This window comes from Perognathus longimembris, chromosome 7 (assembly GCF_023159225.1).
Source record: "Perognathus longimembris pacificus isolate PPM17 chromosome 7, ASM2315922v1, whole genome shotgun sequence".
Taxonomy (NCBI): domain Eukaryota; kingdom Metazoa; phylum Chordata; class Mammalia; order Rodentia; family Heteromyidae; genus Perognathus; species Perognathus longimembris.
In genome coordinates, this window is record NC_063167.1 from 10,120,360 (window position 1) to 10,138,407 (window position 18,048).

General features: G+C 55.6%; 1 protein-coding gene and 1 pseudogene across 1 annotated transcript in view; both read right to left on the reverse strand.

Annotated features, from left to right (window-relative positions):
- The window catches only part of LOC125355636, a 16,472-nt pseudogene extending 10,724 nt beyond the window's left edge, over positions 1-5,748 (reverse strand).
- Positions 5,749-6,295: 547 nt separating this feature from the next.
- LOC125354638 (protein-arginine deiminase type-2) overlaps positions 6,296-18,048 on the reverse strand; it is a 36,513-nt gene continuing 24,760 nt past the window's right edge. The window contains exons 9-16 of the mRNA XM_048350341.1: positions 17,557-17,668; positions 16,147-16,254; positions 13,239-13,390; positions 12,401-12,545; positions 10,963-11,056; positions 9,351-9,436; positions 7,610-7,738; positions 6,296-6,706 (exon numbers count right to left, since the gene is read on the reverse strand). Of these exons, the coding sequence (XP_048206298.1) occupies positions 6,473-6,706; positions 7,610-7,738; positions 9,351-9,436; positions 10,963-11,056; positions 12,401-12,545; positions 13,239-13,390; positions 16,147-16,254; positions 17,557-17,668 (1,060 nt within the window). The 3' untranslated portion in view covers positions 6,296-6,472. The remainder of the gene's footprint in view (positions 6,707-7,609; positions 7,739-9,350; positions 9,437-10,962; positions 11,057-12,400; positions 12,546-13,238; positions 13,391-16,146; positions 16,255-17,556; positions 17,669-18,048) is intronic.

Sequence of the window (18,048 nt, forward strand, 5' to 3'; positions counted from 1 at the left end):
CCCTAGAGCCTCAGGCTTTAGGACATGTGGTGGCTGCAGCTACTCTGATCTACCTGCAGGGGGCGCTCTTGCTCCGCAGCGCCGCCCAGGGCTCGCCAGCCAACCGGTTCTTAGCCAGAGCTCATCCAGGCCCTCCTTCGCCATCCCATGCAAACCCCGCTGTGCAATTAGACTTCTCAAAATACTCTCTTTGAGGGATGAGACAGTCATGTGCCACAGGCCTCTTCTCCGGTTTCATGAGCTGTCTCTGTGGAATTCCTGGAGCAATGAGTCACCGGCCTCCCCCCCCCCCCCCTGCAGCTGGGACACTGCTGAGGTCAGCTTCGTGTCTGGGGTTTAGCAAGTGGCCCTGGGCCTTGCGGAGACTGTCACGCTGCTGGGCCCTGCAGCACCGACCGCACAGACACGCAAACTTAGAGCTCAGCTGCCCTGCTGACCTCCGCCCCACCCCCTTCTGCCTCTGAGTTAGGGGCATACTCCCAAGTTTAAAGCTAAGGGTGGTTTTTGGTTTTTGTTTTTGGATGTACATGGCACGCACTTTGTAAACAGCCAGCGGCACGCGATGAATCTGCCTTTCCAGCAGAATCTGAATTTTGAGCACTTCTTTCTCTTCCTTTCCTTTCCTTTCCTTTCCTTTCCTTTCCTTTCCTTTCCTTTCCTTTCCTCTTTCTCTTTTCCTTTCTCTTTCTTTCCCTCCCTCCCTCCCTCCCTCCCTCCCTTCTTTCCTTCTTTCCTTCCTTCCTTCCTCCTTCCTTTCTTGTGCCAGATCCTGGGGCTTGAACTCAGGCCTGCACAGTCTCGCTTAGCTTTTCTTGCTCAAGGCTATGGCTTTTTGCTGGTTAACAGTAATCCTCAGAACTCAGCCTCTTGAGCAGCTAGGATTACAGCTGTGAGCCACCAACATTCATTGATTTTTTTTTTTTTAAGTCAGAGACAGAGCCATGAAATGAAGAGACAGTAGCGGCAAATATTTATCTGTAAGCTGGGTGCTGGTCACCCATGCGTGGCTACTCAGGAGGATAAGATGTGAGGCTCACCGTTGGAAGCCTGAGCAGGGAAATCCATGAGACTCTTTACAAAGTTTTAAAATTGTTATTATAAAGGTGATGTACAGAGGGGTTACAGTTACATAAGTCAGGTAAAGAGTACATTTCTTTTGGGACAATGTCACCTCTTCCCTTGCTCTCTCCCAGTTTTTCCCTCCTGCCACCCAACATAGTGTCTAGTGAGTACCACTGCTACATTTGTTCACCCTTTGTCCCTCCATTTCTGTGCCGCTCCTTGGACCCACAAGACTCTTCTCTCCATTTAACCACCGGAAAGCTGTAAGTGTCACTGAAGAGGTGGAATGCTATCCTTGAGCACAAAAAGCTCGGGGACGGGCTGGGAATATGGCCTAGTGGCAAGAGTGCTTGCCTTGTATACATGAAGCCCTGGGTTCATTCCCCAGCACCACATATATACAAAATGGCCAGAAGTGGCTCTGTGGCTCAAGTGGCAGAGTGCTAGCCTTGAGCAAAAAGAAGCCAGGGACAGTGCTCAGGCCCTGAGTCCAAGACCCAGGACTGGCAAAAAACAACAACATAAAAAGCTCAGGGACAGCACCTGAGTCCAGGCCCAGGCCTGGCACAAACATACACGCGCACACACACACACACACGGGGGAGGGGAATTAAATTCTTACTAGGTAAAAAACTCAAGCAATATGGGTAAGGCTTCAATCACCTGCTCACGCCTCCTCTCCCAAAGGAGGCTGTTCTTGTCATTTGCGTGGGCTTGCTTCCAGAGTGTTCTCTTTTGTGTATACATACACATTTTTACAGAAACCCAGGGCTTTTGCTTGATCTTCTCTTTTTTTCTCCTATGCATGGTAATGGAATGCTGTTTTGCAGGCTGCTAGTTATCTCCATTCAGAGCTGTGTCTCAAAGTCTTGTGATCTCAAGGCACATAAACTATTTCATTGTAGGTGCCACCAAATAAGTTAAGTGTAGGGATGTATTGTGCTTTGATTATTCCTTCTCTTTCCTTCCTTCCTTCCTTCCCTCCTTCTCTCCCTCCTTCCTTTCCTCTCTCCCTCCCTCATTCCCTTTTGCTCTCCTCCCCTCCCCTCCCCTCCTCTCCTCTTCTCTCCCCCCCCCCTTTCCTGTTTCTGGCTGTACTGGAGTTTGAACTCAGGCCCGGCCCTTGCTAGGTAAGGGCTCTACCTCCTTGAACCACACCCCCTTTTCAGGAAGAGTCTCTTGTTTGTGTGCTGGGGCCTCCCTCAGACCTTAATTCTCCTACCTATGCCTCCTGAGTAGCTGGGGTTACAGGTACGTGTCACCACATCTGGCTTACCTTGTTGCAACTGGGTGGGTGGGGGGTCTCACTAACTTTTTGCCAGGGCTTGGATCTATATCCTCCTGATTTCTGCCTCCCAAGCAGTCCTTAGGCAGGTTCTTTTTTTTTTTTTTTTTTTTGGCTAGTCCTGGGGCTTGAACTCAGGGCCTGAGCACTGTCCCTGGCTTCTTTTTGCTCAAGGCTAGCACTCTGCCACTTGAGCCACAGCGCCACTTTTGGCTATTTTCTATATATGTGGTGCTGGGGAATCGAACCCAGGGCTTCATCTATACGAGGCAAGCACTCTTGCCACTAGGCCATATTCCCAGACCTTTAGGCAGGTTCTTTAAAATGGCTTTCTCATGACCTTAATAACAAGAAGGCAATGCATGTCATTTCCTGCTTTCTCAGATAGAGCAATGACCACGTGACTGCCGGGACTCTGCCCCTCACACTGCCTGTAGAACGACGGTGTGTGGTATATATTGTGTGAACACAATTTCCCCTCCACCCTCTGAAATAACCAACAGACACAGATTAATTAGGGAAAGGGCACATTCACTGTGAGTACTGAGGCGGTCACATAGCCTAATTACCCACCAGCCCTGAAGAACTGAGAAGTGGATGGTCCCCTTTTCTGTGGGGAGTGACGACTTTTAGGGGCGTAAAGCATTCAGGGGCCCAGGACAAAGTGTGCTTGCTGGTCTGCAGAGCAGACATGACCTGTAAGGGACTCTCCAGGGACTCAGAGGACAGTGGGTAGCCGCACCAGCCCGTCCAGGCGTCCACTAAGTTGTGCTGCCCACGACAGAGGTAGAATTGAAGAAGACTGGGGGTGGGGGGGGGGAGGGGAGGGATCTATGGTTTGAATTTTTACTGTTGTCCTGATGGTGTGTGTGTGTGTGTGTGTTGTGTGTGTGTGTGTGTGTGTGTGTGTATGCGCGCGCGCGCCCATGCAGGTATTGGGGTTTGAACTCAGAGCAGAGCCTTGTGCTTAGCTTTTTTCTTTTCTTTTTTACTCAGTGTTGGCATTTTTACCACTTGATCCAAGCTTCCAGTACAGCTTTTTCATATAAGCCACTGGCACCTGAGTCATCTTGTACTTTTTTTTTGCAGTACTGAGATTTGAACCCAGGGCCTTGTGTTTGCTAAGTAAGTGTTCTAATTGCTCGGGCTACACTCCCAGTCCCTCATCCTTCTTTAGATGTCCCTTATGGGCTTCTTACCGGTGGCCCTGTCCATTCAGAGTGCCTAAGGCTTCAGAGCCAATGAGCTGCCCGTGTGTGGAGGCTCCGCCTCCGAGTGGAGCAACTCCGGGGTTTCACCCGGTGCCACTCAGAATCCCATCCTTGTTCGGCATTCCCACCCTCCCCCTTGCGTGTGTGCTGGAGTTCCTGGGGCTTGGACTCAGGGCCTGGGCGATGTTCCTTAGCTTTTTCACTCCAGGCTGGCGCTCTACCATTTGAGTCCGAGCTCCACTTCTGGCTTTTTGGTGGCTCATTGGCCATGGGTCTCACGGACCTTCCTGTCTAGCCTGGCTTTGAACTGCGACCCTTAGATCACAGCCTCCTGAGTAGCTAGGATGACAGGCTTCCTAGGTCCCTGTGCGGGGATTGTTTTCCTCTCCATCACCAAATGCTCGTCTCCAGCCTGCTTCTGGGTGCTGCCCCGTGGGAAGCAGCCCCTGGCATGTGGGGGTCAGCCTTGACCTTGAGGGGGTGGCCATGGATTGTGCAGCCCCGGGGTGTAGTGTGTGTGGGCTGCGGATCCTTTGAGATCCCAGGAGTGGAGTCGAGAGCTCCCTGTGCCCTGAGCAGTGGGAGCTTTGGGCTCGGGAGGCGCCCGTGGGTGGCCTGTCTCATGGCAGGGGGGGGGGGGGGGGAGGGGGAGGGCTGTGTCTGGGAAGTTGAAAGACCACGCCACAACCTCGTGACTTCCCCTTGGACCGTTTATTTTATTGCTCTTTGTAGACTCTTTCCCAAATGCCTTCCCATGGCACCCCCCCCACACCCCCGGTTTCTGTTCTAGACATCTGGGGTTGTGCCCGATGACCCGCCCTCCCCCCACCTCTAGAGATGATGTCAAAATCCAGACAGCACGTCCAGCATGGCGATTCCGGACAGTGGGGGCTGGGCAGGACGGCCAGGCCGCGCCGTCCACACTGAGCGGAGGCATCTCCTGGGTGAGGTGGGTGGTGGGCGGGGCAGCATCAGGGTCCTGGGGGCTCCAGAACCTCCTGCGGTGACTGGCGGTGGGGAGAGTTTGGGGAAAGTCTGTGGAGACCCCACGTGGAGGCTGCGCCTCCCTTAGTACAGACTAGAGAAAAAGAAAACACACATCTTCCAAACACACACACACACAACACACACACACACAACACGACACACGACACACCCGAAGTCTCCAGAGACCGGCCAGAGAGGCACTTGGCCCCCAAAAGCCGGGAGCCACTCTCCGGGGCCGGGGGAGCAGCTGGGCAGCAGTTTCTGAGGCTCTGGGGTGTAATCTAGCAGCTGGCACGGGCCAGGCTGCTTAGAGAGCTCCCCCCGCCCCACCCGACCCCACCCGACTCCATCCCGACTGTGACTTGCATTTCCTGAATAGGGTGGTCCATCACCGGAAGGGCAAAGGCTGCTGGGTGGGGACTGGCTGGGCGCCCACCCACTGGAACCCCGTGCTATTCTCCGAGACCAGCAATGCACCTGTCCTAACATGAGTGACTGCGTGAAATAATCCACAAGGAAATCCTGTGTGTCCCAAATGGAAATGGATAGCCTCATTTTTGGTTATAAAATGGTTCTTTTTTTCTTAAACTTCCAAGTGGAATTATAATTTACCTATTGCCCTGACCTGACAAGATCTTCTTTCCTTCCTTTCTGTTTTCTTTCTTTTCCTTCCTTCCTTCCTTCCTTCCTTCCTTCCTTCCTTCCTTCCTTCCTTCCTTCCTTCCTTCCCTCCTTCCTTCCTTCCTTCTCCTTCCCTCCTTCCTTCTCCTTCCTTCCTTCCTTCCTTCCTTCCTTCCTTCCTTCCTTCCTTCCTTTCCTGATATGTCCACACTGGAAGGGTCTTTGGTAAATAAGCAAGTGACTTCCATCAGGATAATTAATCTGTCTCTAAAGCTTGCAGCTGGCCCTGAACCGGCAGACGACTAGGGTCCTGAAGAGTTGGGGGGCAGTTTTTCATGCCCTGGGTGCGTGATTCTGGCTGGTGGGGAGGAAGTTGTGGTCTAGCTTCCGGGAGGGACATGAGGGATAGGAGGGCGGAAAGGACTGGCCAGAGAACTGAGGTTGGGGAACATCCATCCCTGTCACACTTGGGAGAGAGCCCAAGTATGGGGGTGAGGGGCATCTGTGTCATGAGGAAGACACGGCGGAAGCGGAGGCTCCGGAGCGGGGGCTCTGCTCTGAGAAGGGAAGGCTTTACGCCATACGATTGGACCCTGAGGGAGGGGAGAGGGCTGCAGCCAAAGGTGTCCACGCGGCAGGGAGGAAGCCCAGGGCAGGAGAGGTGGTCAGGAATGAACAGTCAGAGGTGGTCACCGGCAGACCCCCAGGGGGGGTTGAACTCATGGTGCAGGTCAAGGTCGAAGTCAGAGGAAAAGGGTGGAAATGATGGAGGTCAAGGTCAGAGGCAAGGGGGTTGAAATGATGGTGCAGGTCAAGGTCAGAGGTGGGGGGTTGAAATGATGGTGCAGGTCAAGGTCAAGGTCAGAGGAAGAGAGCTGAAATGACGGTGCAGGTCAAGGTCAAGGACAGAGGTGGGGAGGCTGAAATGATGGTGCAAGTCAAGGTCAGAGGTGGGGGTAGAGGGTATGACGTTTTTCCTTTTCTTTGGCCCTGACCTTCAGAGCAATCCCAGTGCCTCCTTCTCTTTCCCTCTTTTCACTTCGGAACAGAGACTAAGAATCCCCGGGGAATGGCTTGCCACCTAGGTTTTGGAGCGCTGGGGCTCCGCAGACGCGGGCTCCCTGGGGCCGGGGTGGGGGGGGGGGCTCCGGTGGGCACGGAGGCTGCTCCGGGGGAAGGAAGGCACAGACACCCCCAGCCCATCCACTTCCCAAGGTCTCCCGGTGGGGCCCCCTAGCTGGGGTGAGGCAGGGGAAGGGGCTGGACCCCGGGGGTGGGGGGAGGGGGCGGGCCGGGCCCCCGCGGGTCAGGGCACCATGTGCCACCACTTGAAGGTGAAGGGCTTCCTCCGCACGTTGGTGCCGCAGTGCACCTCGCCCAGAAACTTGTGGTAGGCGGAAATGTCATCGATGAAGGTGCAGGACAGGCCCAGGGGCTCCAGGAGGCTGCGGACGTGGCTCTCCAGGCAGCATTCCTCCTCCACCTGGGGCCCGAAGGGCTTGGGGACACCCAGGTCCTTGTCCAGCACGATCATGTTCACCTGCGGTGGGGGGAGGGGACGACAGGGCAGTGAGTGTGTGGGGGTGGGGTGGCTGGCACCATTTATGGAGCTCCTCCTACTGTGTGCCCGCCTGCTCCAAGCTCCTTGAAACCTGGCCACGATTCTATGAAGGCGGTTCTACTGGGGAAACTGAGGCACAGAGCAAGGCTAAGCAAGTCATAAGGATAGGCTGGAGTGGAACACCAAACTAACTGCCTGTGTGTGTGGAATAGTGCTCACGTGTGGGTTCACACATGTACACGTGGCTATGTGTGTGTATACCTGTGCCTAGTATGTGCAGGTGTGTTCGTGTGGATGTACGTACAGATGAATACAGAGTCTCTTGATTTAGTCACTTTCTATCTTGTAGAGACTGCTTCCGCTATGGTAGCAAGACCCCTCCTGTAAGCCTGGTGCCTGTCATCCTAGCTACTCAGGAGGCTGAGATCTGAGGATCATAGTTCAAAGCCAGCCATGGCAGGAAAGTCTATGAGACTGGCATCGCCAATGAACCACCAGCAAACCGGAAGTGGCGCCGTGGCTCCAAGTGCTGGTCTTGAGTAAAAGAAGCTCAGGGTCAGTGCTCAGGCTCTGAGTTCGAGCCCCAGTACTGACACACACACACACACACACACACACACACACACACACAAAGATTTCTCGTGTACAAAGACTTTTCCCTTTTCTAGCCATTCACACAAAGAGTTCTCCCTACCCTGTGGCACTTAGGACAAACCTATCTCCCCTAGGAGGGGATGGAGGCGCTCAGAGGGGGCAAGGACCTGGGGTGAGGGCACGGGGAATCTGCTCAGCCCGGGCCAGGCCCTGGGCCTCCTCAGCCGGGGTCTTTCTGCATCTGGTCGCTCCACGTGGCACGGGCAGAGGGTGTGCAGAGGGGCTCACCATGTTGGGGAAGAAGGCTCGGGCCTGACGGTCCTCATCCATCTTGAACAGGGCCGGCAGGTCGATGATGTCCTGCTCTTCCAGCCCCAGCTCCTTCTTGAGGATGTCCCGGTTCCAGTCCAGGCAGCGCTGGCGGGGGGGGGGGAGGGGAGAGGAGGAAGGGAGAAGCACAGGTGAGGGGCACCCTTGCCCCCCGCCAGCCCTCTGCTCCCCCGCCCCGTGCCTCCCACAGGCCCTGGGATGGCGGTGGCAATGAGAACAGTGCAGGGGAAGGGCGGAAATCGGAGTGGCAGCCTCGCAGCTAGACGCCGTGGCCTGGATGCTCCGTGGCTTTCCCCGGTGGCATCTCACGCCCCTGCCCCCCACTTTAGACATAAGGACCAGAGGCCCATCACCCAGAGCCCCACTACCAACAGGAAGGGCTGTGAGCTCACCTGACCACTCCCTGGTGTCAAGGCATGAGCACAGAGGGACCAACCTTGAGTGGCCAGTGGGGCATTGCGGTGGACATCGGTGGTACCCCACCCACTCCACACGACCCCAGGACACTGGATCAGACTGGCCCCATCCTGACCTTCCGTTAGAGGCTAATCAGGGGACTCTCATCTCTATTTTTTTTTTTTTTTGGCCAGTCCTGGGGCTTGGACTCAGGGCCTGAGCACTGTCCCTGGCTTCTTCCCGCTCAAGGCTAGCACTCTGCCACTTGAGCCACAGCGCCGCTTCTGGCCGTTTTCTGTATATGTGGTGCTGGGGAATCGAACCTAGGGCCTCGTGTATCCGAGGCAGGCACTCTTGCCACTAGGCTATATCCCCAGCCCCTCTCATCTCTATTTTTGCTCTCGTGATTGACTCAGGGAGGGACAGCAGCCAGGACTAAGCAAATCACATGTGGACTCCCCCCGCCCCCCCCCAGTTATGGGGGCAGGTTGGCTCCGACTCTTGTTCATTTGGTTGGGTGGGTGGGACCCATGAGCGCTTTCATTGCGGCTGGTGTGAGTCCTGGAGCAATCGCAGCCATGAGGCTACCCTGAGTCCACCTGCAGAGCCCAACGGGTACTGAAAAAATGGGACTGGAACCCAGATCAACCTGTGCCCAAAATCCATACCGTCTTTTTTTTTTTTTTTTTTTTGGCTAGTCCTGGGGCTTGGACTCAGGGCCTGAGCACTGTCCCTGGCTTCTTTTTGCTCAAGGCTAGCACTCTGCCACTTGAGCCACAGCGCCACTTCTGGCCATTTTCTGTATATGTGGTGCTGGGGAATCGAACCCAGGGCCTCATGTATATGAGGCAGGCGCTCTTGCCACTAGGCCATATCCCCAGCCCCTCCATACCGTTTCTGTGAGTCACTTATCCCTTTTTGAATAGAGTTGTCTGTTAATTTAAAAACAAAACAAAACAAAACTGGGTTCTCTAAAACGCACTCCCACAAATACACAGAGACGTAATTCATTTCTATTTCTGGGTGCAACCTTTGAGACTTCCGAGGTCAGAGGTGGGACCCGTGCCTGGACGGAAAACCTCAGGGGAGCTATGGGCCCGTGCGCATGCGGACATTTTCCTGGGAAGCGCGGCCTGTGGCCTTGTTGTGTTTCACAGTGTGTGTCCTGCCCCAAAGGGTATGGGCTGTGGCTCAGTGGGCGCCATGGCACTTGGGCACCGTGGTCTCTGCTGGGAGGGGTTTCGTGAGCCCTTTACCCTCTCCCCTCAGCCCAGGGTGAGACGCCCGCCCCCCTAGGCCTCACCTGGAAGTACTGGTTCTCCTGCACCAGGCTCTCGTTGGACAGGATCTTGTTGATGGTAATCCGCTTGCTGCTCATGCCCCCCAGGCCTGTGCGGGTTGGGGGTGGGAGAGGACGGTGGGACTTAGTGTGTGGCTGGGCTGGGCTGGGCTGGGCTGGGTGATCTGTCCCGGGCCCCCTCTGCGGCTGTGTCCCCTGAGCCAGGAAGGAGGTGTAGATGCCTTGCTCGCGCACGCTCTGGCCACTAGCACAAATAGTGACCTGGTTGTGTGCGCCTGAGGAGCAGTGGCTGGCCAGATGAGTGTGGCAGAAGCTGACTTACACACTCCTTCCTTCCTTCCTTCCTTCCTTCCTTCCTTCCTTCCTTCCTTCCTTCCTCTTTCTCCCTCCCTCCCTTTCTCCTTTCTTCCCTCCCTCTTCCTCCTATTGCCTTCTGGGGACAGGTGGCTCACACCTGTAATCCTAGCTACTCAGGAGGCTGAGATCTGAGGACCGGGGTTCAAAGCCAGCTAGGGAAGACAAGTCTAAGAGCCTCTTATCTTCAACTAATCAGCAAAAGGCTGGAAGTGGAGGTGTGGCTCAGGTGGTAGAGCTCTAGCCTTGAGAAGAAAAGCTGAGGGAGCGTGTGAGACCCTAAGTTCAAGCCCCAGTACCAGCACAAAAATAAACCCACGGGTAATGGAGATGGGCGGGGTCATGGTTACACTTACGCATGCGTGTCCCTGAAATATATACTTACAAGGGGTGAAATGACAGACCGGCCAGCTGGGCTTTACCACAATAAAGGAACGAGACTCGCCACGGCCTCTGGAGCCTGGCTGGGTGTCTCCGCCTGATCGGCTTTCTCCTCTCCATGATTAATTTAGATGCACATCTCACCTCACTCTATCTGCCCCAGTTACTCGCAGGGCCACCCTCAGTGCCTAATCCCGAGGACCTTGCGTCTGCCACGGCCCACGCTCGGTCTCCCCTCCCTGTCCAGGGCCAGAGCGGAACCCAGAGGCCCAGCACTGGCCCAGCATGCGTGAGGCCCCGGGAGCCATCCCTGACACTGCCCCAGCAACGCAACTCCCTATCTAAACCATGAGCTCCTGAGCCAGGCACCGGTGGCTCACGCCTGTAACCCCAGCTACCCGGGAGGCTGAGCGCCGGGGATCGTGGTTCAAAGCAGGAAAAGTCCATGAGACCCTTACCTGCAATGAGCCACACACACAGAAAAAAGCTGGAAGTGGAGCTGTAGCTCAAGTGGTAGAATGCTAGCCTTGGGCAAAAATGCTCAGAGGCCACCGCCCAGGCCCTGAGTTCAAGACCAGGACTGGCACGCACGCGCGCACGCACACACACATACACACATGCACACGCACACAATTGCAAGCTGCTGGGTGCAGATCGTACACCAGCTGGCACTACTGAACTGTCCACCGGGTCCCGAGAAAGCCCTTTATGGGTTGGTGACAGTAAGCCGGATGTTCTTCCCAGGTCCTCAGCAAGGGCCATGAGAGCGGGAGTTGCTTCCTGCCCTGGTGTCCCCCAGGCTCCGGGAGGAGGTGGGGCCGGCCCTCAGGGACCAGGCGCTCTGGGGTTCGGCTCCCTGGCCAGGTGTGTGGCCGCTCACCTTTGAACATGATCGCCTCCCCGTGGCCCTCTTTCTGCTTCTCTCGGAACAGCTTGTAGCAGGCTGAGGTGCTGGCCATGAGCATCCGAAACCCCTGCACGACAGAAAGGCCGGGGTGTGGTGGGTGTTGGCGGGGGGGGGGAAGGCGGCAGGGGCAGGAGGGAGGGCCTGGCCCTGGCTGCAGGGGGCAATGGATGCCCGGGGAAGGTTTCGTTTCTCCCTAGGGCTGTTTCTTTTCCTTCCTCCATCTCGACAGAACCCTGGGAGCAAAGCTCAGGGTCAAAGGTGGCACTGAATGGATGGGTGGGAAGGATTCTCTCCGTGGTCAAGAGGCTGCGTTATGGCACAGGGCCGCCCCTTTCACCCTGGACAAAGAGCCTTCTTTCCCAGCCGGAGGCCAGGCCCCGTCACGCTCTCTACTGGTGGAGTCTGAATTGAGATGTGCTGCAAGAATAGGACACTCACTAGGTGATGAAGATTTAGTATGGGGGGGGGGGGAAGAAAAGAAAACTGCTTATTAGCAGTTTTATTTTTTGTTGGTTGTGGGTCTTGAACTCAGGGCCTGGATGTTGTCGTGGAGCTCTTTTGCTTAAAGGTAGTGCTCTACCACTTGAGCCACAGGGCTCTACTTCCAGTTTTTGAGGGGTTAATTGGAGATAAGAGTCTCACAAGGGCTGGGAATGTGGCCTAGCGGTAGAGCGCTTGCCTTGCATGCACGAAGCTCAGGGTTCAATTCCTCAGCACCACATACACAGAAAAAGCCAGAAGTGGTGCTGTGGTTCAAGTGGTAGAGTGCTAGCTTTGAGCAAAAGAAGCTAGGGGCAGTGCTCAGGCCCTGAGTTCAAGACCCAAGATTGGCAAAAACAACAACAACAACAAAAACCCCAACAAAATAAAGAGTCTCACAAGGACTTTTCTGCCGGGGCTGGCTTGGAATTGCAATCTTCAGATCTCAGCCTCCTGGGTATCAGTAATCATTTGATATTGCTATTATATGGAAATTTGAACATTTTCAATTCATTGGGTGAAAGGGAAAAGTGTATCTGCCACACAGGTGCTGGTGACTCAAACCCGCAAGATTCAAGAGTTGAAGCCAGCCCAGGCAGGAAAGTCCATGAGACTCTTGTCTCCAAGGAACCACCAAAAGCTGGAAGTGGAGGTGTCACTCAAATGGTAGGGAAAAGCCAAGTGAGAGTGTAATTCCTCAAGTTTAAGCCCCAGTTCTCCCTCCCTCCTTCCCTCCTCCGTCTTACACACACACACACACACACACACACACACACAATGTATCTACCACAAGCACAACATACAAACCAACTTCAAGATACTTCCTTCTTCCTATATGGTACCTGTTTTCTCTAGATCCTGCCCTCTGCTGGCAAGGGCAGGTAGTACAGGGGTTCCCCACAATCCTATTTACTTTTGGGGACTAGCTCACCTTTGTGCCTGGGACGGGGACAAAGGTCATGAACTCATCCACGTGGCCAACGGTCAGCCAGTCTGAGTACAACTCCACAGGTGCCTGGACCTGCTGGGCCTGCAGGAAGTCCCGCACCACCTTGGTCATCCTCCGGCCCCCGGACCTGGGTGTGAATGGAGAGGGGGCAGTCCTTCAGCCAGCTGCCCTCTCCCTTGCCTGCTGCACCAGGGGTCCTGTAGGAGGTGCTCAGCCTCGGGACCCTGAGCTGGACCTGGAGCTGAGACCACACCCACGTTTCTCCCCCCCATCCCCCGCATCCCCAAACAGGAGACTCCGAGGAACTGGGTGCTCACATCCTGGTGATCCACCATGCGGGTCCCAAATCCTTGTTTCAAAGTGAGCACCTTCTCCCCAGGGAGGGACTGCTCTGACCTAGGGGGAATCTGCCTTTCCATTGGCTGGTGGGCAAGTGGGCAAGGGGTGGGGGTATTGGGAATACTGAGAACAGGCCAAGGAGACTGGGACTCCTGCCTGTGGGCGGGCCTTGTCTCGCATCCCCCATTCACGAGTGGACTCCTGCTCACCTCCACGCCTCCACCCCTGCCCCACCTGCTTGGTGGTCTCACTGTGCATCTTCCCAGGTGGGGAAGAGAAGGACTGATTCGGTATTACATTAGATCCTAATTTATACTAAGGTGTAAAGACCAACTCGATGTTCTTCCCAGGAGTGGAGCGGGGTCATGGCAGGTAATTTGCCCAGTCCTCCTCGCCGGCCATGAGCCACCAGGCCACCCCTACAGAGAACCAGTCCCTCCGGGCTCCCACCGCCCCCCGGCTCCACCCTGGGGTCTCTTACAGAGGAAAGCTGCTTCCGATGAGGATCCGGCCCAGGGGGTATGGCTTGCCATCCACAGTCACTGGGGGGCTGACCTCCAGGTTTCCGAAGGAATCAAGGCTGGTGACGGACTCAAAGAGGGGCTCCCGGGTCACGTAGCCGAAATCTGGGCCCTGGCAGGGGGCACAACACAGACCATTAGTCTCTGGCAGCCCCAAATAGCCACCCTCTCCTCAGGAGCCGTGCCTGGGCGGAGGAGCTCACTGTTTGTGAGTGTACTGTGTGTGTGCGCGTGCGAGTGCACATATCTGCGTGTCTCTCTGCCCCAGACACACAACGGTGATTTCAAGATGAGGCCTCACACTTGATATCTGTCCCTGCTCAGATATCTCAGACCCTCAGTTTCCCCAGCCACAAAAGAGGTATTTGATGAGGTGACCCCAGGCAGGAAGTAGACTGGATGGAAGTGGGCGCTACGGATTGGAGAAGTCTCTCCTCCTGACCCACGGGGCACCTGACTTCTGGTTTCTCCGTTCAGAAGGAAAGGAATGCATTTTCCAGGCCAGCACCAGGGTCACGTGACTTGCGTTGGCCAATGAGATACACGCAGAAGGGATGCCACCCAATTTAGAGCCACTGTGTGGGTCTGCCCAGTTTTCTTCCTCTTCCTCCTGGCATGGGAGAGTGGTATTTGATAATCAGAGTTGCATCTTACACTGAGGCTGTAGAATGAGGAAGCAGAGCTTCAGACCAGCCAGCTCATTAGGGGATGTAGGCTAGAACGAGGCCCTGGCATTGGGGCTTGTCAGTGTGGCCTCACTTGGTGCCAGCTGACGGATGCGAGCAGGAAGGGCACATAGGTTGTGTGCATGCCACTCAGGGTACCCCAACAAATGCATGTGTCTACCACACCCAGAAGTATCCCCAGGACCTCCTTAGCACAGCACTAACTATAGCTAGCACACAGGAACAAAACAACCTACTGACCTAAATATTAAGTTCCTTTCATGATTTTTTTTTTTTTTTGGCCAGTCCTGGGGCTTGGACTCAGGCCCTGAGCACTGTCCCTGGTTTCTCTTTGCTCAAGGCTAGCACTCTACCACTTGAGCCACAGCGCCACTCCTGGCTTTTTCTATATATGCGGTGCTGAGGAATTGAACCCAGGGCTTCATATATATGAGGCAAGCACTCTTGCCACTAGGCCATATTCTCAGCCCCAACATTATTATTATTATTATTATTACTATTGGGGTGGGGAGGGGGATGAAAACATAGGATCTAATTTGGGAGCTTACCCACAGGCTGGGATTCAGCTCACCTGACAAAAACTCCTAGTAAGCCAGGCATGGTAGCTCACACCTATAATCCTAGCTACCCAAGAGGCTGAGAGGTGAGGATCACGGTTCAAAGCCAGCCAGGGCAGGAAAGTTTATGAGTCTTTTATGACCAATGAGCAGGTCAAAAGCCAGAAGTAGAGCTGTGGCTCAAATTGTAGAGCACCAGCCTTGAGCAAAAGAGCTAAGGGTTGGCACCCAGACCCTGTATTCAAGTCCCAGTACTGGCATGCGTGTGGGCGCGCATCCCCTCTACCACACCACACAATGATCTCTGGTTTTAAAAAAAGACAACAGAAAAACCAACTGGAGTGGGAGGAAGCGGCTTGTCCTGGCCCAGCCGAGCGTCCGGGGCCGGGCGTGCCCCCTGGGGCGGATGGCGGCAGCTTAGCACTTTCTCGCCTTGGCGCGAGGCTGGCAGCTGGGGCTTGTCGGCATCGCCGAGAGGCAGAACAAAGCCAGGGCTGGCCCGGCCTCCAGGAACAATGTGGCCCAGGCTTCGGAAGCCTGGAAACCCCAAGGGCAGGCGGTGGCTCAGGGAGGGGAGAGGGCAGGGCTGGAAGCTTCCAGATGCGATGCCCGGTTTGACTCCACTCTCCACAGTGTTTGGGTGTGGACACTAAGCCCACGCAGGCAGCCTCCAGGGTGGTGTGAGACACTACCGCAAGAATGGCCATTGTCTAGGCTTGAGCAAATGAAGCGCCTAGGCCCCAAGTTCAAGTCCCAGCATCTACCCCCTCCCCACCCTCGGCCCCCCCCCCCCCCGCAAATAAATGAAAGACCGGTCATTATATCATGTGATGCCCAGCACCCATCCCTACCTATGCCTTTCCCCTCCCGTATCATGCTCCTCCCCACTTCACAGACGGTAAACTGAGGCTCAGCGAGTTTTTTAAGTTGCTTGCCCAAGCTTCCCACTTCCGTTGTGGAGATGATGCTCCAGACGGGGTCTCTCTGATACCCCGGAGCCGCTGGCTGAGGGCACCGCTCACAAGGGGCCAGCAGGGGAGTCAGCTGGCTTTATTTTTTATTTTTTATTTTTTTGGCCAGTCCTGGGCCTTGGACTCAGGGCCTGAGCACTGTCCCTGGCTTCTTCCCGCTCAAGGCTAGCACTCTGCCACTTGAGCCACAGCGCCGCTTCTGGCCATTTTCTGTATATGTGGTGCTGGGGAATCGAACCTAGGGCCTCGTGTATCCGAGGCAGGCACTCTTGCCACTAGGCTATATCCCCAGCCCCTCAGCTGGCTTTAAATAAAACACTCATGTGCCCGAAGCCAGGGCCACGTGGTCCCGGTGTGCCCTGAAGTCGGGGCCAAGAGTTAAGACGATGGCTCTCCATCGCTCTAGGTTGGAGGATGGGGTTCCCGGCACCGAGTCCTGCCCGGTCTCCCATGGTTCTCAATTTCCCTGTCCCCCCTTCCCAGGGAAAGAAACTTCAGTCATCAGAGCCGACCCATCTCACAGAGGAGCAGATAGAGGCCCCAGCAAGTGACTCAAGCTGGGCAGGGGCTCGGGCCCCAGGGGCTCCTCTGCTCTGCTTTGCTCTGTAGGCGTTTCCCAGCCCCACACTGTGTAGCCCACCCGCGGTGTCTCACCAGGAGCTGCTTAATGGGGAAGTCCTTCAGGTTCCCATCTCGGGGAGAGTCCAGCACCACTGGGAAGCCTTTGTGGGGAGCCTCAATGTAGCCAAATTCAACCTCATCCTGGGAGGACAGAAGCAAGAACTGTCAGCCCGGCCGGGGGGGGGGGGGGGGGGGGAGAAAGGAGGTTGGGGTGGGGAAAGCTTGGGAGCAACAACTTATAAAGCACAAATGAGCTAGCTGGGTGTGGTGGTGCATGCCTATAACCCCAGCACTCAAGAGGCCGAGGCAGGATAGTCAAGAGTTGGGCTACATTGTGAGACCCTGCCTCAAAAAAAAAAAAAAATAGGGGCTGGGGATATGGCCTAGTGGCAAGAGTGCTTGCCCCGTCCGTATACATGAGGCCCTAGGTTCGATTCCCCAGCACCACATATACAGAAAATGGCCAGAAGTGGTGCTGTGGCTCAAGTGGCAGAGTGCCAGCCTTGAGCAAGAAGAAGCCAGGGACAGTGCTCAGGCCCTGAGTCCAAGCCCCAGGACTGGCCAAAAAAAAATAAAAATAAATAAATAAAATAAAATAAAAGAGTAAATAAAATAAGAAGCACACATCCGCACAGAGTGGAAAGTACACATTCCCTGTGCCCCCCTCGCCCCCCACCGTTCTTCTCCCACGCGCGGATCCGTCTTCCCACGGAGGCTTGGCATGTCGTGAGCATGTCCCTTATGCCTATGGACCCGTTTTAAAAAACAAAGATGGCAAAGTGGAGCTGTGGCTCAAATGGTAGGACACTAGCCATGAGGGAAAAAGCGAAGGGGCAGTGTTCAGGCCCTGGGTTCAAGCCCCGGTACTGGCACAAAACAAAAGACCAAAAAAAATCCCCCTCACCCCCAAGCCTGAAACAAAAACCTAGATGGGCTGGGCACTGGTGGCCCATGCCTGTCATCCCAGTTACTCCGGAGACTGAGCTCTGAGGATTGCAGCTTGAAGGCAGCCTGGGCAACAAAGTCCATGAGACTCTCATTTCCAGGGAACCTCCAGAAACCCAGAAGGTGGAGCTGTGGCTCAAAGTGGTAGATCACTAGCCTTGAGCCATAAAAAGCTAGGCCCTTAGTTCAGACTTTGCTGCCTGGGCTGGCTTTGAACCGTGACCGTCAGATTTCAGCCTCCTGAGTAGCTAGGATGGCAGGCGTGAGCCACCAGTGCCGGGCTGGCTGGCTGTACATTCTTTTTAATAGTTGCATAGTACTCCAAGGTAAGGCTGTCCCCCAGGCCCCTTTAGTTACCGCAAGAAGCCACACGGTGAGGTGTGCCCTGTCCATGCACGCGTGTGCGTACACGTGCGGGTGTGGACTGACGGAATGTCCGCACTCAGGGATTGGGGGCGAGGGGTGGGGGAGTGCTCCGCCCCTTGCCCAGCTCCGCACCTGGATCCAGCGGTCGCCGCGGTTCATGTACTGGAAGCAGACCTTGAGCTCGCAGTTGGTTTTCTCCACCAGGTTCTTCACCTCCTTCAGGAACAGGTAGTTGTCCTTCATGCTGAGGGGCAGGGGCGGGCGGGTGAGAGGGACTCAGGCCGCCCTTGCAGGGATGACAGCCGCCGGGTCCCCTGACTGAGCTGGGCAGACCAGGCTGTGTCTGTGCTCATCCTGGTCAAGGCCACGGGAGTCCAGGGCCACAGAAACCCACCCGCCCGCGGGTGCGGTCCTTGTCAGAGTCACGAATAAACCAAAGGAGCATGGAAGCAGTGGCCTCCGCCCCCCCCCCCACCCCACCGCAGACCTTGGTGGGGCCCAAAGGCCGGGGATGGTGGTCCCGTCCGTGGCTGCCAACCCTCGCTCCTCCTCCTGCCTTGCTGTGGCCAACCTAGCCCATCCTAGGTGCTCAGTTAACGCCTGCTGAATGAGCGTGGGGGCGGA